The sequence below is a fragment of the Ceratotherium simum genome, chromosome 21, assembly GCF_057802395.1.
Source record: "Ceratotherium simum simum isolate JZ-2026a chromosome 21, ASM5780239v1, whole genome shotgun sequence".
In the NCBI taxonomy this organism is placed as follows: domain Eukaryota; kingdom Metazoa; phylum Chordata; class Mammalia; order Perissodactyla; family Rhinocerotidae; genus Ceratotherium; species Ceratotherium simum.
This window is the reverse complement of record NC_141920.1, coordinates 18,607,069-18,632,469: the sequence shown is the minus strand read 5'-3', so window position 1 is coordinate 18,632,469 and position 25,401 is coordinate 18,607,069. Positions and strand designations below refer to the sequence as shown.

At 41.9% G+C, this 25,401-nt stretch overlaps 1 protein-coding gene across 1 annotated transcript in view; it reads right to left on the bottom strand.

The window, feature by feature from the left end:
* Positions 1-25,401, bottom strand: part of PTPRT (protein tyrosine phosphatase receptor type T) — a 1,015,836-nt gene that overhangs the window by 69,367 nt on the left and 921,068 nt on the right. Inside the window, exon 16 of the mRNA XM_087445249.1 lies at positions 7,954-8,144. Within this exon, the coding sequence (XP_087301375.1) occupies positions 7,954-8,144 (191 nt within the window). The remainder of the gene's footprint in view (positions 1-7,953; positions 8,145-25,401) is intronic.

The following is a 25,401-nucleotide window of genomic DNA, read 5'->3' as shown; positions in this document are numbered from 1 at the left end:
ACATTGTCTCCATCTTCGTGCATGAATTTCTGGGTGGCTGTCTCTGGGTCAATAGCTCTCCCCTGAATTTGAAGTTGGCTAGAGTTAAGGGGCGGACTATCAAAGGCCGTGACTGTTACCTTGTTAATTCTGCTCAGGAAAACAGTACAAGGGGCATAAAATGCCCATTTATCTCCACAACTAGTTTCATGTTGATTTCTCTTTCATAGAGACATCTTTGTTTCTCTTCTAAGAGCTGGCTTGTGACATTTCAATTCTTTTATGTTTCCAAGCCCCTGAACATATGGTTCCCTCTGTCACACATGCTTTTCCTCTACTCAACCTTCTTCTACTTTTCTTAAACACAGTGTCTCACCTTTTGTGAAGCTTCTGATTCATCTTGCCAGCAATAACTGACAAAAAGCAAAAATCAACAACAACAACAACAACAAAACCTGTGTTCACCCTGGAGCACTCTCACTCACATGTCTACAAAGCATTTTATTTAGAGTTCTGTTATGTAATTACATGGTGTAGTAAGACCATGAGCTTCCTTTAAATGAGGGTCTTTATTTTCTTTATTTAGCCTTTAACTCTCTCCAGTGCCCAAAACAGTGTAAGGTACTCAACAAGGATTTCTGGCCAAACGATGCAGAAGCATACACTATCAGGCTTCAGGAGTCCATGCTATGTAGTCAAACATTTCACACAAGATGAAACAGGGACCCAGACATGGAAGGGTTTTGTCCAAAACTACCCAGCATGTCAGGAGCAGATTGAGAACCAGGTCTCAACTCTTGGTCAAAGGATTTTTCTACAGTACCACCTGAAAATTGCTCACTTGTTTGGGGAGGGTTCCTGTATTAAATACAGAAAATATTGTTCGCTGGGTTATAAACAGAATTATAAGTGGAAAAATAAAAATAAACTCAAAGGAAAAGACTGAGTTAATAGTCTCTCCTATGTGACCTCTTTCCTGCTAGAAAAACTTTCAAGTCTGAAACCACAGGGGTTACTGATGTCTTTTGGCCACCCCCAGGAAATGGCCCCTTTTCTCCTTATTTTAATCCATGAGGAGTGGAGTGAAATGAGCAGGTGGAGTCCAAGTCTTCCTATTTTGGTCATTATGAATTCCCCGAGTTGGAGAACAACCATGGTTTTCCCTTTCATGATTTGGGCATCTGCCACTAATTCCCCATGCCCCTACCCAGAATCACTCACATTTGCAAATTGAGGAGCTGGACCAGAATCTCAGGGGTCACCTGCAGTGGGATGTTCTGTGCCTTTGTTACCAACTGAGGAGAGAAAAAGATGTGGGAGAAGCAGGTCTACTCTACCCCTGCTCCAGTGGCTCTGAGCAGAGAAGGCGGCACCTAGGGTGACCTGAAGCATCCATCTCCATGGTTATACCCCATCAGGAGGCTGCCTGCCCACCATCACCCACAGATAATTAAGAAAAAGATGGCAACACTGGCCTTACCCCACAAAAGCCATGCACATGGCGTGTCCGCCCAGACGGAACTGGAAAATGAACAAATGTTTGCTCTTCATTAAGCTGCATCATATTCCTCACAGCTGTTCCTAGTTGCCTTGAATAGTCTTAATGGAGCTGTAATAATCAGATACCTTCCGGTTGCCCTACTGGGCTCGTTCTACTCATTACGATGACAGACTGCTGGGATTGGACTGGATTAACATGCTTCCCTTCCTTCTCTCCATCACAAAGTCACCTCTTCCTGTTGTCCCTCATCTTCCCCAAACCTGCTACTTTTCTCACCATGATGATAGCTGGGGTTACAGAATTCACAGACAACCCCACTCTCCAGCCAATATCTGTTAGCATTTGCTGGCATGCTTAGGGTTTTTGTTTTGTAATTGGGGAAGATGGGAGAATTTGGGCTGGGAGGACTGGGATGGGGAGGAGGAAAGACTCTACGGTCCAAGGTCACATGCAGAAGTCCCTTGAACATAATGTGGCTGTGTTACAACAGCAGGGTAGATTTGAGGGATCATCACATGCCTCCATGGGCATCAGATGTGACCAGCAGCAAGTGCAGCAGGTGAAGCGATGGGTCTGCAAGCACAAGGAGGGCAGTTGCTGGGGACTTTATGGGTCTCCTTAGACAGTGTCCCTCAACCTTGAAAGTAAATCATAGTCACCTTGGAGAGCTTAGAAACTACTGATCCCTGGATCCCACTCCCAGGGATTCTGACTTAAGTGGTCAGAAGGATGGCCTGGGCATTGGTGTTTTTAAAACTCCCCCAGGTAATTCTAAAGTGTAGCCAAGATTGAAAACCTTTAAGACTCAGAGCTGTACGGCAGGTGAGGTTAATTTGCCTTAGGCCTCCTTGAGTTCTTAGGAACCCAAGGTCCCTGGTCAGTCATGGTTGCTAGGCCTTGAGACATAACTAGGGGATGGTAGCCTCAGAGAGTGGGGTCCAACGGGACTATCGGTGGGTGGGAGATCCAGTTGGCCTGGACTGTTGATTTCTACTGAGACTCCCAAAATATCATGGGCAGAAGTGCTCTTTGGATCACTTTGGTCAACCCCCTGCCCTCACTGCATAAACATGGAAGTGGAGGCCCAGAGAGGGGCAAGTAACCTGCTCAGGGTCACCCAGATACTTAATGAAAGAGGTAGGACTGGAATCCAGGCATTTTGACTGTCAATTCGGGACGGTTCATGCATTACTTTAATTTATTGAACTTAAAATATATATTGAGAGACTCAAGTTTACATGTTAAAGAGAACAAGCTGACTATATGGCTCTACATGAAAGAATGTGTGTGGGCTTGTCTGGGCTCTGGGCCCAATCTCCTGGTTCAGGCAATTCCATCTTTGCCTTGAATTACTGTCCCAGCCACCTACCTGCCTCTGGTCTCACTGCTCTGATCTGTGCCAGATTTTTTGTTTGTTGTGAGTGCTGTTGAGTCAATTCTGATTCCTAGTGACCCTGTGGACAGCAGAGCAGAACCCTGCCTGGTCTTTTTGCACCATCCTCTCACCTTCCGCGGCTATATCAGACAGTGCTCTGATGCTATTCACAGGGTTTTCATGGCCAAGTTTTTCGGAAGTGGGTGGCCAGGTCCTTCTTCCTAGTCTGTCTTAGTCTGGAAGCTCTGCTGAAACCTGTCTGTGCCAGATAGTTACATCTAAATGCAAACCCAGCTTAAAAAATCCTGCTCCCTTCAATGGCTACCCATGGCCCCGGGAATAATATCCAAACTCCTTAGCCTGACAAATGTCCCCGTGCCCTCACCCCACACCCGCCCCTACTAACAATTTCAGCCCATCTCCCTCCATGCTTCTTCCTATAGTTTATGTACCAAACTGCATCTGGTTCTTTTAACTCAATCTATTGTAAACACCATCATGCCATAGCTTGTTCTGGTCTCTCTGCCTAAAACACCCTTCCTGCTTTCATTTGGTTATTCCTATTTCTTAAGCTTTGGTTTACGCTTTCTGTCTTCCAGAAAGCCACTTGTCATTCATCTTCAGGCTAGCCTTAACGCACCCCACCCCCAAGAGTTCCCATAGCACTCTGGGTATACCTCTAGTGTGACATTTTGCCAAGATATTGAAATGATCAGTTTATATGCCTCTAGGAGCCCCAGAAGGCAAAGGCTCTCTCTCATCTCCTCAGTTCCTAGAGCCTAATACCACACCTGGTCTATGGAAAGTGCTCAAAGATCTTTAAGTTGAAATCCCACGAGGCTCAGTCCTTGGTCCTCGTCTCTGTCTATGCTCACTTGCTTGGCGACTTTGAACAGTCTCGTGGCTTTAATATCATCTATATGTCAATGACTCTCAAAGTTTTCTCCCCAGGCCAGGCTTCTTTCCCAAATTCCAGACTCATATATCCAACTACCTACTTTCCATCTGCACTAAGATGTCTAATAGATGTGTAATAGTTCAAAATTGAACTCCCGATGCTCCATTGTCCCAAAGTCTGCTCTACCTGCAGCTTCCCCATCTCCATTGGTAGCAACTCCATCCTTCCAGTGGCTCAGCTAATAGCCTTGGAGTCACCCCTGATTCCTCTCTTCTTCTCACATGCCATGTCTAATGTGTTAGGAAATCTTGCTGGCTCTATCTTTAAAATATATTCAGAATCCAACCGCTTCTCACCAGCTCCACTGCCACACCCTGGCTTGAGTCACCAATGTCTCTCACCTGGGTTACTGCATGGCCTCTTCACTGGCCTCCCTGCTTTTATTCTTGCCTTTCCAGATCTATTCTTAACATAGTAGCTAGAAAGAGTCTTTCAAAATAATGTCAGATAACTACCATTTGTCTTCTCAAAACTCTGCGGTGGCTTTCCATTTCATTCAGAGTAAAAGCCAAAGTCCTTATAATGGCTTGTAAGGCACTTTATGGTCAGGTCCCCTTTATTTCTCCAATATCATCTTCTCTTACTTTTACTTCTTGTTCACTCTACTCATGCCACCCTTGGCCTCCTTGTTCCTTCTTGTATGTGCCAGATGTGCTACTCCCTTGATCTGGAACTCTCTTCCTCCAGATATTTTCCACCATGTCTCTGCTCAAATCTTATCTTCTAATTAAGGACAACTTTTCAACCCTATTTAATATTGAAACCTCCTTCACCTTATGTCTCTGGAATACACCATCTCCCTTCCTTGCTGTACTCTTTCTTTTCTGATGGTACTTGTGGAAGATTGTATTATCCAAAGATTATATTTTCCAATATCTCCTGTTCTGTATTCTCTTTTAGAATCTTGCAACTGCGCCTCTGTCCATCAGGAGATGGAGTCTAATTCCCCTCCCCTAGAATGTAGGCAGTTATTATTAGCTTATAACCAACAGAATGTGGTAGGAGTGATGCTGTGTGATGTCCAAGTGTAGGTCACAAAGGTGATGCACTTTCCACCTTGTTAGCTGGGAGGCTCACCTGTGGAGCTCTGAGCCACCAGGTAAGAAGTCCAACTGTCCCAAGGCTACCATGCTGTGAGGAAGCCCAGGCCACCTGAACAGGCCACCTGTAGGTGTTCCAGCTGGCAATCCCAGCTGAGATCCCAGATGATAGCCTGCCTCAATCACTAGACAAGTGAGGGAAGACACTTTCAGATGACTTCAGTCTCCAGCCTTGCAGCCTTCAAAGTGAAGGCTTCAGACATCATGTTGCAGAGACAGACTATCCCTGTTTTTGCCCTGTCCAAATTCCTGATCCACAGAGTCAGTGAGCACAATAAATTGGTTGTTCTATGTCGCTAAGATTTGGGGTAGTTTTTAACACAGCAGACAGTATTTTTCACTGTCTAACATACTACATTATTTACTAACATATTACATTATTGTAAAATAACTTACTTATTTTAAGTCTATTATTTATTTCCTGTTTCCCTTGCTAGAACAAAAGCTTCTTGAGGGCATGGGTCTTTGTCTGTTTTACTGTTGTATCCCAGATATAGAGAACAGTCCTTGGGAATAGTAAATACTCAGTAAATATTTAATGAACAAATTTGTAAGTGATTGTACAACTGAACTGAATTTTAGAAGACAGAGCTTGCTTTAGCTGAGAGGTCCCTTATATGTCAGCTTGTTAAACCCACTCATTTGTATGACAAAGCTTGAGTAGAACGGGAGAGTGACAAGCAATAAACAGAGCACACAGCATGTTGGTTTGAGAGTAGGACTGGAGATCCAGGAGCTTTATGTCTCCAAGAGGACACAGTCTTCAAGCAGATTTGTGACTCTTATGCTCAGTATGTAGATTCCAGACATCACAGGAGCCCTGATGATCAAAGCCATATCCACCTGCAGTCTAGGAAAGTGGACTAGCACATTGTGGAAAGTCTTCCATTAAGTAACATTTTCCAATTAACCTCCCGTTAATTAGAAAATGCTGTTAACTAGAAGCTAAGCATTCCAGCTAACTGATTAAAATAATTTGAACTAATTGAGGGCAAGGCTAGTCTAGTTAGCGATATTTCTGGTTGAGGTCCAAATGATAGAACAACACGTATTGTTTTCTCTCTCATAATAAAAGCAGTTCATTTCCAGGCTAGAAATCAACAGATTCCCACCACACAGGGGTGGATGCTTTTGAAAGAGATATCATTCTGGAAGGAAATGTACCAAAGTAGTCAAATGCATTTGTATTTTTGTCTCCAAATTTCAGATTGCAAGTTCTTAGAACAGTGTTTCTCAGGCTTTGACTGCTTACCCCCCTTTCTGATATGTCACATGTCTCTCCTCTCAATGCTATTTGAAACTTTAAAGCAAATAAATATTATGACTAATGACTTATGAAACCATCATGATACTGAATATGCCTTTACAAACAACACACCCTCTCCTGACACTCGGTCCCCAAACAGATCTACATAGGTGTGTATAAGCACGCACACATGCACCTCCCCCCCACTTTAAGGGGTTGGGACCATTCAACCAACCACCTAGGAAACAAGGCACAGGGATGGGTGGTGATGACACCATCCCCTTCGACTCTTATCCCAATATCCTTCCAAAATTTGTAGATTGAGCACATGAAAAATGCTATTTTACATAAACTATATGTGAAATTAACTGCTAGTTCTCCTGAGCTGGTAATTACTCACATCCATTGACATAAATGTTTTTGTTTTCGTAAATGTGCCAAACATGCCCCTTGCCACCATGTTTTACACTCCCATAAAGTTTTAGGACCAGACAGGCCCTTAGAAATCACCTTATCTAAACTCTTTACTCAACTAATAAAGAATATTAAAACTCAGGTAGCAAAACAATAAGTTAAGATTACATAGTTTGTTGTATTGGAATCCGGCTGTCTGGACCCCCAGTTTAGCACAATTTCGTGACCTCACACAGCTTCTGAAATACTGCTTTGTAAGCTCTCTCTCAGAATACAGTCTGAGAGATAAACTTAGTCTGCATTATCAAGAATTCCAAATGCGTAGTCTGAGTCAATGCGTTTTCACTGCACACAGTGAAACCAAACCTAGCAGATTTGGGACACACACTGCATGTGAAAAATAACCCACAAAAAAGTAGTGCATATAACTCAGAGCCTGGCACACAGTAGATGTTTGAAAGATATTTTGGGAAGGAAGGAGGAGAGGGAGAGGGAGGGAAAGGGAAGAAAGAAATGCTTGTTTTCAAAGTTGGCTGCAGCTGGATTCCATCTGCAAGAGGAGGGTTGCAAAATTCCTCTCTGGGAGTAAGGTGCTCTTTAGTTCAGGAAAAACATCTTAATGAATTTTTCCTTCTATTTAATTTTCCTTTTTGTTTGTAAAAGGTGAGCTTAATGGGCAGGGTCTGAAACAAAAAGAGTGAGACAAAGAAAGCTAAATTGTTCTGCATAATAAAGTGGGAGTTCTTTTCCTGGCTGTTGGGAAAAAGAAAAAATACAAGGGAAATTTTGAGGACACTAAAAAGAACTTTTGGGAGAGGAGTGGCTAGAGAGCTGACAGGAGACCAGAATCTTAGGAGGACTTGTATTAAGGAGCTTCCTGGATTTTGCTTCAATCCTTCTGTTATTCCCCAAACCTCAGTAACAACCACCACTCACAAATCCTTTGCATTGGAGATGCTTTGGGGAGGCAGGAAAGTAATGTTCAATGTAGGGGTGAGGAGAAAGGTACAGAGAGAGAGAGGATAGCAGTCACCAGATGAGATATTGACATGGGGGGTGTTGAGAACACAACAGAAGCATGATAATGAGGAAGGAGGTGACCCGGAGCAAGCAGGCCTCCCAGAAATCACTGGCGGGGGATATTTGCTGGCTTTTCTACAACATGTGTGATGGGGCTTGAGCCAGTCTTTCTATTGAAGGAAGGTGTGAATCCAAACTGATTCAGTAGGTCTGGGTAGGGACTGAGATGGTACCGTTCCAACATGCTCCCAGGTGATGCTGATGCTGCTGGTCCAAGGACCACACTTGAAGTAGCAAGGCTTTAGCACCCACGAAGCCTCTGCACCCATCAGGCAGTTTCCCCACAGTCTGGTCTCTTACCTCATATTCCTCCTTGAACCCGTAGCCCTGGCCTCTCTTCATCTGGGTGATGTGCTGCAGCAGGTCAGCCACCCGGATGGCGGGCTGGAACTGGTCCCGAGGATAGCTCATCTCCACAGGGTCACAGGCCCGGTAGGGGTGAGTCTGGATGGTGAGGGTGGGCTGGGACAGCTCCCCGCGGCTGCCATCTGCTTCAAAGAGAAAGAGGCAGAACAGACCATCACCTATGGGAGTTTTGTCCTCTGTCCTCCGTGCCTCCCCCAGCTTGACCTGAAGAGGGCAGAGGGAGCTAACTCAGGAGTTAACTGATCAGAAAACCGCAGAAAGAATAGAGATACACTGCTTCCCTGGCATGGCTATGGTGGTAGATTTAAAAATTCAAACAACATACAGACCAATGAATACAATAACCCTTGGTGCATTTCTACTTCAAGTGTGCGTATCGATGGAGTAGAGACAAAGTTCTAGGTTGGCTGTCACCCCTTCCTGTCTCAGTCCTTCCTCCAGGCTTGTCAGGGTTGTATTGGCTAATCCCAGAACCAGCAAGAAGCCAGACAGGCTGGATACTGGGAGCACCCTCTTGTTTAGGAAGTAGGGTGGCTGGAAATCCTGTCTAGTGCCTGCCTGCAGGTGAGGAGAGCCTCAGGTCCATGGAGATCAGAGCCACTTGCCTGCTTCTGGTCCATTTGTCCACATCCCTGTGACCCAGTTTCTCTACTAGCTTGTTTTCTTTGGGTTGTGAACTGGGAGGAATTGGAGCCAGTCTTGGACCCCCAGAAGACAGAAGGAACTCTGATTCTCTTAGCTGCTCTCTCCATCTATAAGCTCTGCAACAGTGACCACCTTCTGCCTACTGTCTAGTTTCCCCACCACTTAATACTCTTGATCCAGGAGTGTTGCTGAGTGCACCTTGCAGGTAGGGAAGCCTGAACATTTTCCTGCAATCCTGCCAGCTCAGAATCCTGCAATCCTCCCAGGCCTGAGTCCTATGCCTCATCTCCCTCATAAAATCTCTCCTTGGTGTAAGATCTATACTCCCCCCTGATAAGAATCTTTATACTCACTGATTTGCTTTAACTGCCCTCTATTGCTTTGGCCACCCTGGAAACTGATTTCTGCTGAGGTTGGATTTGAATTCCTCTGTTCCCCTCGGGCCAGTAAAACTACTTTCTTGCCTTACCAACTCTCTGCCAGGCATACATTGTTGGTTTTCCAGGACCAGTTCATTGTACTGGGAAACATCTAGGCTTGGTCTCCCCAACCTCCTCCCAAAGACAGGGACAGTCTATGCCCTAGACCCTCCTGTCTGTGGCATGCATGAGATGGGAAGTGCCAGATTCTACATGTCTGCCCTGGGTGTTTTCAGGCACTGCAAGGCACCAGCGCAGACCCCACTAGGCCTAGGCTGCATATACTCCCTGGGAGGCTGTAGCATATATTCCTGATTGTCTGCAACTTGTATTTTCAAAATCCATGTTTCCTTCAGCTTGTTTGTCTCTCATGTCACAATAATCCACCAGACTTTGATTCTGTATGTGAAAGTAAACTTTCCTACCATGTGATAGCATGAGCAAAACTGTTCCTAGTCAGGAAAGGATTGCCAAAAGAAAGATCTAGAATATAGAAGTTTATCAGAAGGAAGAAAGGTCTAGGCAAGATTTCCTGACTGCACATAAGAAAAATACTGCTTACTTTTTCTCCTGGGATTTCAGGTAATAGGTAACACATCTTCACTGGCATTGCCTAAATGTAGAGCTTGGCAAATGTAGGGGCTGCTGCCCTTCTCCATCACACCCTTGTGTTCAGGAGTTAGATTTATTGAGAACCCACCCTGTGCCAGGGACTCTGGTAGGCACTGGCAATACTCAGAACACAGATTTCACCCTCAAGGCTCGATGGTCTAGTAGGAAAGACAGACAAGTAGAACCGTCTGAAGCATGACAGATGCTGGAGAAGCCAAGCACATTTAGGTAAGAGCAAGGAGGTGGGGCTGGAGTGAAGGTGGTGAGTGGAAATGTGGTGAGGGTAAAGCTATAAGAGATGGTGTGAGGCCAGTCTAGAAAGGCTGTGAATGTATAAGAATCTTCAAGCCAGTGGGAAGCTGTTGAAGGATTTTTAAGAAGACTCCCTCTCTTTAAAGATTCACACTCTTTCTTTTAGGTGTCCCAGCTGCCATGGATCTGAGGCATCCTTCCAGTGAATATCACTCCTGTGATGGTGTGGTGGGGTTGGTGACGGAGAAGAAAGAAGCACTTGAGTTTGCTTCTCTAGATGTTGCACTTCATGAGTTGCAGGAGAAGATGAGCCGGAGTCAGTGCCCGGAGCCCTGTGAGTGTCTCCCATCTAAGCTGCCATCACATCTAGGGACAGATGTCTTCAGAGACCCCTGGTATCCCACAGGTCCTGGGGCACGAGCTGCCTGGGAGACTGGCTGCCTGGCGGAGACAGGCTTCTTAGGAAGGGGAACCCGATAATCTTTGTGAGACGCCAAATGTTTCCAAAACCAAATAAGCTACCAATATGGATATTTTCCCTAAACACATTGCTAGACAGACTGTAAACTTGGTGTCAGCAAAACCAACACTGGAATGGAAAATAAATGCATTTGAAATTTAACAACTTGTATTGCTGTAACATTTGTAATAATGTCAATGCCAGTGCTAATGATGCTATGAAGACTCGGAACCAAGGGATTTTCAAGGTTTATTAAATCAACTCGTTTGACTCCCTTTTCCAGTGTATCTTACCTCACCTATTCCCTTATTAACCTCCGATAATGAAGAAGTGATGCCTTTACCACACCCCATTTCACCAGACGCACTATACTTAATTTTCCATCATTAGGTTTAATGAAAACCCAATTTCACAACTCACTTCTCTCAGGAACCTACAAGTAATGCTACGTTTTTATCAGCCCCAATTAAAAAGCGTTATGATGTTCCTATTCGGGAGGGAGCCTTAAAACTAATGTGCGATTCTGCTGCTAATTCAATAAGGGTGCAGGAATTCACATGCTGCTCATAAAATGTAACTCAAACCAGCTGGCCAAGGGAAAGAACATTTTTCATTTTTTCACCTCACCAGACCCTTAATTTTCATGCCATTTCAACCTCTCATTGATGGGTCTTGCTTGTTTATTTATCACATAATCATATTTTGGATTTCTTTTGCACTTTTTCTAAAGCTGTTGTCTAAGCCCGTGACTTCCCCTGCAATAACTCTTGTTGTTGCCAGTGAGGGGCATGTGGGGCGGGCAGAGGGATTTTGGCGATGTGTATGAGATCCCAAGTCACCAATGTCCCTCTTATTTCCTATTTTCTATCTCTGTACCACTTTCTTTTCTTTCTTCCTTGGGAAACTGGCTTTGACTTTCTCTTTTTTATCCCCCTGCTTCCAGCCATTATAGATCTCTCTCCAGCTTCAGCCACATATTTTCAATCACTTGCTAGGAATTGCCACTCCAACTGGTTAACCAATATTTACTGAGTACCTATATTGTATGAAGCACGGAGTTAGACACTGTGCACACACAGGAGGGTGGAGGAAATTATGTTCAGAGGGAGATAAGCATGCCACACGCCTAGCAGGAAAGAAGAAGAGATAAGGTGTACATAAACAAGTCTAACAAAGGTGGGAAGGGATAGGTGCCTAGAAGATGGGAGGATGATGTGCTGCAGAGTTAGGCATCACGGAAACAAGATTTAGATACCCACGCCCCACCTCTGTGGTTTTTGCCATAACTATATACATCTTATATCGGCTCTGTCCAATAGAACTTTCAGCAATGACAGAAATGGTCTGTATTTGTGTTGTGCAATATGGTAGCCACCAACCACATGTGGCTACTGAGCATGTGAAATGTGGCTAATGTGACTGAGGAAATGAATTCTAAATTTTGTTTAATTTTAATTAATTTAAATTTAAATATGCACATGTGGCTTATGGATACCATGTTGGGCAGCTCAGATCTAGAGACAGGGAAAAGGAGAGCACTCTGGTGTCACATCATGGGACAATGCAGTCCGGTGGAAATATAACATGAGCCACGTATGTAATTTAAAATTTTCTTGTAGCACCATTAAATAAGGTAAAAAAGAACAAGTGAAATTAATTTCAATAATACATTTTATTTAACCCAAGACATCAAAATAATATTTCAACATATAGTCAGTATAAAATAATTAATGATATATTTTACATTCTTTATTCACATTAAGGCTTTGAAATTCAATGGGTATTTTACTTATAGAGCATTTCAATTCAGACTAGCCATATTTCCAGCGCTCAAGACCACATGTGATTAGTGTATCGGACAGCACAGGTGTACAGGACTTATCCAAAGGCGGATCAAGTTCTAAAGAGAGCTAATTTAGAGCTAGAGTGAACTCTAAAAAGATGCTGATCTAATGTAAGACAGTTGTATGCCCAATGGAACTTTATATGATGATGGAAGTGTTCTATATTTGCAGGTTCAATATGGTAGCCACTAGCCACCTGTGGCTATTGAGCACTTGAAATTCGGCTAGTGTGACTGAGGACCTGAATTTTTACTTTAACTTAATTTCAATTAATTTAAATATAAATAGTTCCATGTGGCTAGTGGGTACTGTATTGAATAGTGCGGATCTATACAATTACGTCTTCAAATTTTTTCTTTAAATCAACTTTCAACTATTTTTTTTAAACTTTATCTCATTATGAATGATAGTGAACATAAAATCATGGATGTGATATGCTGGTTTTGTTTTAATGCTCATGAAGATGTTCACATAACTATTTCAGAAATGGCCTTCCCATGTCCCATGAGAGGAGCACAACTCGCACCCTGAGAAATGCTGTGAGTCTGGGTTCCAGAATCAGACAGAAGGGGGTTTCTGTCCTTAATCAACTGGTTATGGGCTGTGTGATTTCAGCCAAGTGATTAATATTTCTGAGCCTCAGTTTCTTCATCTATAATACAGGGAAAATGAGTGCTGTGAGGACTCAAAGAGAGAATGCATGGTAAGTGCTCGTACAATGATATCTGGTAAGCAGTGAAAAACCATAGCTGTTCTGATGTTGTACAAGATGTTCTGTTGGGCACATGAAAATCCACAGACTGGCAAGGCCATCTGGGGAGTCATTTAGGGCTTCTCTCTTCTTTCCTTCATGACACAATCCATAGCCATCTATTTTACTCCATTCCCGCTGCTTTGCCTTAGTTCAGATCCCCATGACAGGACTGTTCTGTCAGGTTCCTAATGGCTCTCTTTGCTTTTACAATTCTTTTTACACAGCTTTGATCAAGTCATTCTTCTCAGCAAAACCCTTCATAGAGTTAAGACAAAATTTAGTAACTAGCCAATCAAATTTCTATAGTTTCTGGTACCAGCATCTCTTTCTTATTTCATCTATCACACCTCCTCTCAAATCCGTGTGCCCTTTAGGGCAGGAGAACATGAAGAGTGGATGGGTAAATACGTAGAGACTGCTTACTGAGGGGGAGAGTCTGAGAGATGAGAGAAGGAGTGAGGTGGGGAGGAGGCTGGGTCACCTGTTCAGGGTGGAGATGTGGTCAGAACAAACACAGTAGGGGCTGTGGCAGCAGTAGGCAACAGGTCCAAAGCATAGAATCTGAAGACAAAACTTGGATTCAAACATGAACTTCACAACTTTCTAGTTATGGGACTTCAGATAAGTTACTTGGAGCCTAAGATCTTTATTTGTAATTGGCAATAAAAATGGTGATGATGATGATAATAATAAGAAGGTTGTTCCAAGGGTTAAGTGGGATTCCATTGGAAGAAGCTTCAAGATGGCACTTGGCTAGCAGGCAATGCCTCATCCCTCTTCCCCCACCAAATAACAACAAAGCCTCAAGAAAATAAACTTGTAATAGCATTGAAATCTAAGTCTGTCAACTAACATAGTGTCAGAATTTGGGAGGAATATCCATTAATTATATCAGATTCACACTTTATATGTGCATAAAAATTAAGACTTCATTTTGTCAAAATTACTCTCTGAAATTGCGCAGAATCATCTTTCACCTGATTCAACATAGGCAATTTTCCCTCTAGAGTTGGAAGAGACTGCAATTTCTTTGGTGAAACATCAGATGAAGTAGTTGCTTGTGTTTAGGAGCCATGCTGTAAGAAAAATTTCTTCTCTATTTCCAAATTCTAGACATAAATTAGAATAGGTGTATAGATTTGTGACCCTTAAGAAACAGTAGATTCATCTCCCCCATCTCACATCCACTTGTGGATGTGCTCTCACTCAATGTAATGACAGATGGAATTATCTTCTGTCTCTTTCTTAAGTCTGACCAAATACATGGAGTTGAACTTGTAAAAATTAATAAGAAGAATGCCACCCCACCGTGCCACAGTCTACAAAGCTGTGGACAATTTCAGTTTATACAACCGGGAATTGACACTGATATATTTTGTTACTTGAAGTAACATTGGCTTGAATAATCAAAAAGAAATGCTTCATCCTTTCCCACTTTCTTTCCCAGACTCAGAGAATCAGAGACTCTAGCAACCAAATATGGGAGTCAGGCATCTCTGTGCCCTTTCTCCACCTAAATCCCTTTCATTGGGGTCTCTGACATGGCAAAGACAAAAGAGGGTAGGTAAAGATCTTCACATCCCAGAATGCAGATTCAGTACTAAGAAAAAGTTGTGACGGGAACAGTCAGATGGAAGGATGGTATTAGACACTTTACATAGGAATGGGGGCTGTGAACACCCATTACTACTCCTGGTGAAGCCACAAGGATTCCAGTCAGTTGGACAGTGAGGGTAACAGCGAGAATCTGCCTTCTCTGTTTATTGGCAAACACCAGTCCTGGAGAGATCTCTCCTCCTTTGAAGTTAAGAAAACAGAAAACAACATGGGGCCTGAGAAAAATCCATCATGTTAAAAATAAGGAAAATGACATTCTGGATGCTGAGAAAAATACAGTTTAAAAAAAAAAAAAAGCAGTGTTGACCATTTACCCAACAGCCATCCCCTACATTCTTTCTTTCTGGCAGAACCCCCAAATTAGTTTGTGCACCCACACATTCCCCAGGTGACTCAGGGGAGGATGACCCTATTCTTATCTAGATCTAAGAGTAAATCCTGATTTTCCTAAGCCAATTAGGTGTTCCTATCCTCTTTGCCAATGTTTCAAAAATTTTCAATGAGATAGGAGGGGAGTTCTATTAGGGGGCTTCTAGGAAGGGTTTCCTTACTTCCAGGAAGGATATTCCAGTGGTCCCTCTCTCCCACTGGACATTACCATGTGTGGGTTTGATGCTTGGAACTGCTAAAGCAGTCTTGGTTACACAAGAGGATCCAGGCTGTGGGCAACGCCAACATGAGATGGCAAAGAGGAGAGCTTGAAAGGACTTGGGTCCTTTAATGACATTCTTGGGCATCTCATTCAACCAACCCTGGAACTTGCTTAGCTCTTGACTTCCTGTCCTGTGAGATAATACATTAACTTCTTGTTTAAGCCAATTTGATTTTTTTTTGTCAGTTACAGGTATCTTAATCTATATCACAGAAAACAGAAATGCATTTTAGATTGCATGAATTTAAACAAAATTCAAGAAAATATAGAAGAATAAAGGAAGTGAAAGATTAAATAAAAAAATAGATTTTTCAAAATATGGATCAAGTTAAGAAGCGACTAGAAAAAAATTCGCTGGGTGAGGCAAGGAAAGATGGTAAGGAAACAAACGCAACAGCAGAATTAAAATGGACATTGGAATCTGTAATAAGAATAAGCAACAGGCAGCAACTTGTGGAGAATTAACTTGAGAAACTTGCAGTGAAAATTTAAGGGATTGAGAACAATGAGACTGCTGTTTCCTCTGTCTCTATCATCTGCTCATGTGTGTTCATGTGTGAAGGCACCAAAAAGACATTTTCAGAGAAAAGAAAACAGACATATGAAAGACAGATAATGGGTGTTCCTAAAGAAGAGAACAGAATAAGGGAAACAGAAGCAATAATAAAGGATACAGTGTGAAAACAACTCTTTGGCGGAATAAAAACCTAAATCTTCAAACGTAAAGAGTTCTCTACATGCAACTTAAAAATAGAACAAATATCCTGATACAATTGTTTAAATATTATTGATGTAGAAATGTTCAAATAAACATCTAGGCTGGAAAAAATGGCTATCTATCAAGGAAAAGAAAGAATGCTGGGGCCGGCCTAGTGGCGTAGTGGTTAAGTTTGCGTGCTCCGCTTCGGCAGCCTGGGGTTTGCAGCTTCGGATCCCAGGCGCGGACCTATGCCCTGCTTATTAAGCCATGTTGTGGTAGGTGTCCTACATATAAAGTAGAGGAAGGTGGGCAGGAATGTTAGCGCAGGGCCTATCTTCCTCAGCAAAAAGAAGAGTATTGGCAGCAGATGTTAGCTCACGGCTAATCTCCCCCTTGCCGCCCCCCCCAAAAGAAACAATGCTAATCATATATTCTGTTGCCCAAATTTTAATGCCAGAAACTAATAGAATGGCATTTTTGAGGGGAAAATGCTGTGACCCCCAAATCATACACTGATATATGTTGTTTTTCATTTGTGAGGCTACCTAAAGATATTCTCTGATACACAAAGATTCAGAAACTATACTGGCTCTGGTTCTCTTCCAGAGGCTTGGGGAGGTGGGGAAATAAGAAAACAAAATTTTAAAACCCATAAGATTGGAGGAAATCATGTTATAAAAGAATGGATTTGTTAAATACCACAATCAGTTAAACATAGATATGAGTATAAATATCAAAATAAATATGACTCAGAACAGAATGAACTATAAAAAAGAATTCTGAAAGAGAAACTATGTAAAAAGAACTCTTGGCTAAAGTCTGAAATTTTACCAACAAAAACGAGGAAGAGGGTGACTGATGCATCACTAGAGAGAAAAATACGTCAACTCTATCACCTTTCATAATGGACAGTCAATATATATTATTTAAAACTTGTTCTTACGTAAAGAATCTAATTGGAAGGGTGTATGTGCATTATCTGTGTAAGTGTGTGTATGTGTGTGTGTGCGTGTTTAACTTAAAGGTATCAATTAGTAGAATAAAAAGAAGGGTGGATAGCTTTCAAATAGAGGCAAAAAGGAAACAAAGGAAACCCTGGACCTCTACCACATGTGGGTCTGGAGTCCACATTCATGCTACGTGTGTGATAGAGCAATTGCAAACCTAGAAAGCAACATATAAAACCCGTGTAATACCACCGAAAATCCTCCTTTCCTGACAAGCAAGTGAGAAACCTCCCTACTGAGGTATTTTCATAATCCAAGACACATTGATTCCCCAGGAACAAAACCGCCTCCACTAAAGATGAACTCATAGGGAAAAATAAAATATAAAGAATGACAAGCCATGAGAGTCGGCAGACGTGATACACAGAGAAATATGCCTCCCAAGAATTGAAAATAACAGAACAATCAAAGAGGCTATAAAATAAATACATTTATATTGATTAAAGAGAAAACAGAAGGACTGTGAGCCACAGTAATCACGCCACACATCGTGGAAAAAGGATGGCTGGGTTTGAAAAATACGAATTTAACTTCTAGAGATGAAAAATACAGTCATGGAAAGTAGAAAGTAAGTAAACAAATACACGAACAGATGTTAACGGAACACAATAGAAGTTAAAGAGACAACGGAGAAGCTGAAGAAAAGCAAGAGCTGGCTGTTTCCCTTGAAAACACCAATAAATTAGACAAACCTCTGCCAAAAATGATTAAGAAAAAATAACCACAAACAAACCACTTCACAGTTGCTAGAAACTGGTGGAACGCTTTTATCACATGCTTGGATTGGCCATCAAGTAAATGACCAGAAAACCAAGAAACACACCAGAAGACTCTCACGGACGTGGCCAGGGTCACAAGTTACATATCAGCCCAACACCCGAGCACCAGCTTTCTTAGAAGAGAAGTTTTATTCTGGGATAATTGTAGATTCACACGCAGTCATAAGAAATAACCGGGGGGTCCCGTATACTCTTCCCCATTTCCGCAGTTTTAACATCTTGCATAACTATAGCACAGCATCACAATCAGGAAATTGACATTGATACATTCCACCGATCTGATTCAGGTTTTACATTTACATGCACTTGTGCGTGTGTGTGTTCACGCATGTGTTTAGTTTTACACAATTTTTTTTCTTGTTTTTTTTTGGTGAGGAGGATTTGCCCTGAGCTAACATCTGTGCCAATCTTCCTCTATTTTGTATGTGGGATGCCTCCACAGCATGGCTGATGAGTGGAGTAGATCCATGCCCAGGATCTAACCCCGCGAACCCTGGCTGCCAAAGTGGAGCACAGGGACCTCTCGGCCAAGGGGACCGGCCCCTAGTTTTACACAATCTAATCACGTATGTAGATTCCTGTGACCACCACCACAACGAAAATGCAGAAGCAGTTCCAGCACAAGGACCCTTCATGCAACAGAACACTAGCCTTTGACTTTTTCTCTTGTCTCTAGGCTGAGGGCTGGTTACTGCATCCTCAGTGACTGTAGCGATAATGAAGCATCTTTCAGTGAAACCCTAAAGTCTGCCAGAGCCCCACAAACTGGGGCCCATCTTTCTCTGATGCTCTGGACCCTGGAATCCAGGGTCCACAGGGCCACCACATGTGGCTGTACATGCTGTGTTATGCTCAGTGTTAGCGCCATTCATGTGATAGTCTTGCTCTTGTGACCCATGCTCTGTTAATTAAAAGCCATCAGTCTTTACTTGTTTCAGTGACTAGTGGTTGGATTGTTATTTTCATTTTTCATGAACGATTAAAGGGGAAAAGTTCACCCACGTGGTCTAGAGGGGAAGGAATAAGTGAATTAGTAGTCTGAGCCAAAGTTAGGAAGAGCTGAACCAAAGTTAGGAAGGGAGACCTTTGTTCAGAGTCTCATCTGTGGCACAGAGAACTGGACCCCTTGGTGGGGGTTTGTGCATGCACGTGTGTGTGTGCATGGCCTGGCAAGCACATCGGTTTTCTCTCACCTCTGTTCCAACTAAAGCTAAATGTTTTTTTTTATCTCTGTTTTATAAAATAGACTTCTAGGTATGATTGTTTTTGAAGAAAGGATTTCACTATTAAAAAAAAACTTTGAAAACCATTGTATGTATTTTTCACTTTGTCACCATTTCATGAAAATCAGTGGGAAAACAAGACAGCGGAAGTCCTATACCAGTGTTCCCCAGCATAGATTTTATAAACTGAATTCAAAGGAAACAAAATAAAGATCACTGGGTGTGCCAGAAGCAATAGACCTGTAGCAACAAGAGGATGCTTTTTGGTCTTAACCTCTTAGTGATCAAATGAGGAAGTAAGAGAATAAAACTGGTGGGTATGTATGAGATCCTGGAAATACATTGCTGAACCACAAAGGAGAAGGGATATAATTCTGGACCTTTAAAATGTTGTAGCTCACTGGAAACACAAGCCCTTTCTTGTAATGTCTAAGTCTAGTGTTTAATTATTCCATGTCCACCATTCATTTGTACTTTCAGAGGCAGTTGTGTTTGAAAGTAATGGACTATCTGAACTTCGTTGAGTAGAAAAATATCCCATAAGTAGACAATGATATATGTACCTAAAGAATGTTGTGAACTAATGATAAAGTGTGGTCCAAATATTGACCGGCAAGAAATGGATTCCTGGAAAGCGTACTATTTATCAGACGAGAATGAAGTATATTAAAGTAAGAAGAAACTGTGAAGTCTCTCAATGTTGGAAAGAATAACATTATTGAGAAGTTATTTAATATTATTAGGAAAAAATTCTGTATATCACTGTGCACATTAACACAGATAGAATAGTCAAAAGAATTGAAAAGAACATGTCCTGGTCAGTAAGTTACTTGAAGCGGGAATAATAAAGAAAAGTAAACTGTATGGTTTTGATGTTCTTGCAAAGCAGGAAAGAGAGTGATACTGGGGTGGCTTTTGAGAGGAGTCTGTGCAGAGGGGAAGGCTGAGACTGTGTGAGGAAGAGTGTGCTTCTCTCAGACTGAAAGTTGTCAGCTTCACTGTGACTCCAGCTTGCGCTGGGCATGATTTCAAGTTTCTCATTGGCTCCAGGGTTGTGCTCACATAAAAACAACCAGCCCAGCATTTTGTGTTGTGTATGCATCAGTACATTCCAAGATGTGCATCCTCATAGGAAGATGTGTGATGGAAAGAAAAAAGTCTTAATGCCTCACACAGAAAACATGGGCTTGTTTTATTTTCTCTCTCTCATTCATCAAAATCGTAATAAGACAAAGCTATGCAAAATAGTTGCAGAGTAATACTTAGCTAAACTAGAAAAACTCAATTTTGACACATTTTACAATCTTCAGCTTGATAGGTGACTTTGTCTTTCGTTGATGTGTAAGAAAGAGAAAATGAAATGACTAAATTTGTCTGGGCAAGGAAATTTAAACATGTAACAGCTGTTTGAAATGAGTTTGCCACTGTACTGGGTGGATAGAAGCCTGCTTTCTCCATTTCAAACTATGCCCTGGAAACTTAAGCAGAGTTTGTGGATAAATAAACCACAAAGACAACAGAACATCAGTAGAGTGGAAATAACACAGTTTTGGAGTTACAAGACCTGACTTTTATCCTGGTTTTGCTACTAAATTGTCTTGTACAATTCACTTTCACCTTTGCGGGTCTTAACTTTAAAATTAGGGAGCTGGATCAGACCACTGCTTCTCAAACTTTAATGTACATTATCTGGAGAGAGTGCAAAATGTAGATTCTGATTCAGTGGGTCTGGACTGCGGCCTGAGAGTCTGCATATGTAACAAGCTCCCAGGTGATGCTGATGCTGCTGGTCCATGGACCTGCACTTTGAGAAGCAAGGATTAGATGGTTTCTAAGGGACCTTCCAGTTAAATACAATTTGTTCATTAATGGTCCTAGAGTGGCTCATAAAAAAGCAAACACTGTCCTTTCCGCTCTTAGTGAATGAATGAGGTAGTACAGCTTAGTATTGTTCAAAATCAACCAAACAAAAAATTTCAAGCAACCAAAGCCGATGGCTTTTACTCGGGGAAGAACAGATACCTAACACTCTCATAAGAACTAATAAAATAGTGTGTGCACAGCAACTGTTAGCCTGGCAGACCCTCAGCTGATGAATTATAGAAGTTGATCACTGAACTGGCAACCTACTTTGTTGTATATAGTGGATCCCAAATCTTGGTGCTGTACAAGAGTCACTCAGGGAACGTGTTAAATATAGATTCGTTGGCTCCACACCCTGGACCTAAGAATTCAGCAGCTTTACTGTGGGGCCAGTCATGCTTGGGAACTACTGTTATAACCATTTAATGGGGCTTGGGGCAGTGACCGGGGGCCAGAAAGGAATTTTGACTCAATTCCTGATTGAAACATGGTAAAGAAAATCAGTCCTACAAGCTTCTCCAGAATCCCAGTGGCTTCTTCTAATGGTCATGAAGGCGTGCAGGTCACAAAGGAATCATTGGTACAGAGAAACAGCCTCTTAATAGCTGCATTTGTGGGATGTCAACATTTTAAGGACCCCTGAAAGTTGCGATGAGAGGTCTTAACTGTAGTTCGTATTCTTTTTGTCTATAGAAATGCATCAGAAGAACCAGACTTAAATCCTGGCTCTACTACTTATTAACTAAAAGGCTTTTGGTAAATTATTATAACATCTCACATGTTAAACCATGTACTAGTTATCTATTGCTACATAACAAGCTACCCCGAAACTTAGCAACTTAAAATAATAAACAACTACTATCTCACAGTTTCTGTAGGTCTAATGGGTACCTCTGGCTCAAGGTCTTTCATGAGGTGTCATTCAAGCTGTCAGCTGTGGGTATGGCTGCATCTGAAGACTCAACCGGGGGAGAATATGATTCCAAGTTCACTCACATGATTGTTAGCAGATTAATTTTCTCATAGGTAATTGGAGTAAGGGCCTCATTTCCTTGCTGGCTGTTGGCTGGAGAATTCCCTCAGTTCCTTGCTCAGTGAGCCTCTCCACAGGGCAACTCCCTAACAGGGCAGCTGGCTTCCCACAGAGCAAGTAAATGAGCGAGTGAGAGAAAGCACCCAAGATGGAAGCCACAGTCTTTTTATAACTTAATATTGAAAGTTACTTCCCAATACGTTGTCATATTCTATTCATTAGAAGCTAGTCACCAGATCCAGCCTGCATTCAAGGGAAAGGATTATACAAGAATGTGTAATAGGGGTCAGGGATCATTGGGGCCATTTTAGAGGCTGCCAACCACGAACCCCAGTGTCACTCCACAATGTCTTCATGAGAACTCAAAGAAATAACATTAATGTAAGAGCATTCGTAGACATTACAGCAATATACACATATAAGAGTGTATTATAATAATTTATTGCAAGGAATTCAAATAAAACCCTTCAGCTAATTTTACTTAGCTTTGCCGAATGTTCTGAGCCATTCAGTTAATGAAAGTTCTTTAATTCATGAAAGGTTCTAAACTACCCTCTCTACACTTTTCCAAAGATTTTTCCAACATCTGATACTTCAAGGGAAATACTGGCTTAATTTTCCTTACAACGTGAATTGCCATTGACAACAATCTTTAATCATTAAAGAGTTAACAATGCACTTTGAATTGCTTTACCCAGATAAAACATTCATTCCCTAAGTAAATGAATTAGCCACATAATTGACAGTCGATTCCAGTAATAAAACACTAATTAAGTGATTCTGCTAAGTAAAAAGTGCAATGTGATGAATTTGCTAAACAATGGCCTAACTAATAAATTTTCATGCTAAATAAATGACTTGGAATGGTGACTAAACACTCACCATGTCTAGGGTCAGTTGAAAAAGCAACGCTGCTTTTAGAAAACAATGACAGAAATGACTGTGCCAGCTAACATCCTTAACAACATTACACTGGGCTCCTCGCCAAGCAGGGACCAAGTGAATAAGTCTAAATGGGGTAAATGTACTAGATCCTGGGAGGGGCATGGAAATCACCATGGTCATAGCATGGGTGACTAACCTAAATGAGGACTTGGAATGTCCAAGATAGCCATATTGGAGTCAGATCAGAACACAGAAATGGGCAAGTGGAGGTAGGACTCAATACCAGACTTTATGGGTTAAGGAATGTCAGAATCAGCTCCAAAGAGAGATCCTGAAAGAGTGGCTTCAGGAGAGATTCCTATAGTTGGACATGTGTTTTATCACAGATAAAGAGGGCTTGCTCTCTGCTTCAGAAGGCTAGGATGGTAGTGGACTCAGCCCTCATAGGTATGAGGGTCTTTGTTGTCCTTTGGAAGCATCTTGGATCAACCCATTTACAATGGTGCCTTCTGGAAGGATCTGGACTCAGAGAAATGCATGCTTCTCATGGGCTCCACTGGTTTGGACTTCCAAGTCCTATCCAACAATGAACAGTGCACATGTCTCATCATTGAAACCTTGTTCTCCAGACCCTTGTAGCTGGAACAGGGTCTTGGCTTCCTTGCTGTTGCTTGAACACATCAGGCACATTCTTGCCTTGGGAGCCTCTAGTGGGAACACTCTTTTCTGACATGGCTCACACATCTTATCTCTTTCGCAGTCTGTGGGCAAATTTCATCTTCTGTAATACTGCAATCCTCCCTCACTTATCACTCCCAATCCCAGTTATCTTATTCCATTTTTTCATAGAACTTATCACTTTCTATAATACCATATAATTTTCTTATCTTTTATTGTCCATTGCTTATTTACTGTCTCTCACTTTTCACTCCATACCACTACTATCATATAAGCTCTACAAAGACAGGAATGTTGTTCTGCTTTATTCACTGATGTAGCATGAGAGCCTATAATATGTCTAGCACATTGTAGGTGCTCAACACACTTTATTGAATGAATGGCAGCAGGGTTATGAAGCTTGTCATGCTCTAACCACTGAAGAGAGTAGTGAAATCTTAGAAACAGATGGAATAAGGAATAGCCTATATCCTGGGATTTGAAGACATCACTATCAAAGTATGCCATCCCCTGCAGTGGTCTCAGAGTGTCTGCGTATCTCGTGTTATTTGGGAGGGAGTACATTATAGTAGTAGAATCATATGCAAGGGGAAGATTAGGTTTGAATCTCAAATCTACCGCTTACTAGCTATGTGACCTTGAGCAAGTTACTTAATTTCTCTGAACTTCAATCTCTATACTTGTGAAAGAAGCCTAGTACCTCACTTCATAGGTTGTGGGGATTAAAGGATATAACATATGTACAACATCCTGCATAGTTCTTGACACAGAGTTAGGGCTCAATAAATGTTAGTTTATTCTACTTTTCTTTTTAAAGACAATGAGGCATATCCATTAATACATGAGGGTAAGTTGACTTTTCAGATTTTCCAGACACTGGTAAGATCCACAAGAGAATAAAGTTGGAGAAGAGTAAGCAGTGACTGTGGTGAGGGGTGGGGAAGAAAAAGAAGTTAGAAGCATAGAGCCCCCCTGGAGGAGAGAGAGGAGGTCATGAGGGTAGGGGCAGCAAGAGCCACAAAGTCATTCCAAAGAGTGTTCCTTCTGTTTTCCAGGCCTGCACTGAATGATGGAGTCCAAGGGAGCCAGTATTTAGTAATGAGGCCTTTAGAATTAATGATTAGGACAAAGATACCAAGATAGGACTTCCCAAGAAATGGAGCTGCAAAGTGAACCCCATACATCTCTCTCAGACTAATGCAATGGTCTCCTCCCTGGTCTCTCCACCTTCACGATGGGATCAAAACCTCAGAGTAACATTAGTCATCTCCATGCCTGCAGGTCCTTGGTTTTCCAGCAATACACAAGAACAGTTGGTTGAATACAGAATAGTCAAAAATGAATCACTGTGATCCATCTTGTTCACAAAATTAACATAATGATTCATTCAACAAATACTGATCAAGCATTTATCATATGCCAAGCACCATACTAGTCTCTAGAGATACAGTGGTAGCCAAAACAGAAGTGGTCTCTGCACTTTTAAGCTCACAGTCTAGTGAAGAAAGCAGACATTAACCAAAAAACTCTTAAATGAATAAACATTTGCATACATGATACTTGTGAGACACGCTAAGAGGGACTATAATATAGTGCTGTTAGGAAAAAAATAGTCACTGTTTATACTGGAGATTGGGAAGCCCTCAAAGAGTGACAGTTAATCATAGATCTGAAGCTATAAATAGGAACTAAACAATGAATGATAGAGAGGAAGAATGTTCCAGGAAGAGGGAACAGAATTGTGGAAGCCATGATGTCAGAAAATACTTAGTGTTTTCAAAGAATAGAAAGAAAGTCAATATGCCTTGACTATATTGAACAATCTAGAGAGTGGCCAGAGATGACACCAAAGAGGTAGACAGGAATTAGATCATTCTGAACCTTGTAGGCCAGAAGATACATTTTAACTTCATCTGGAAGGCAATGTGGAGCCAGTGACAGGGTTTTAGTTGGGCAGTG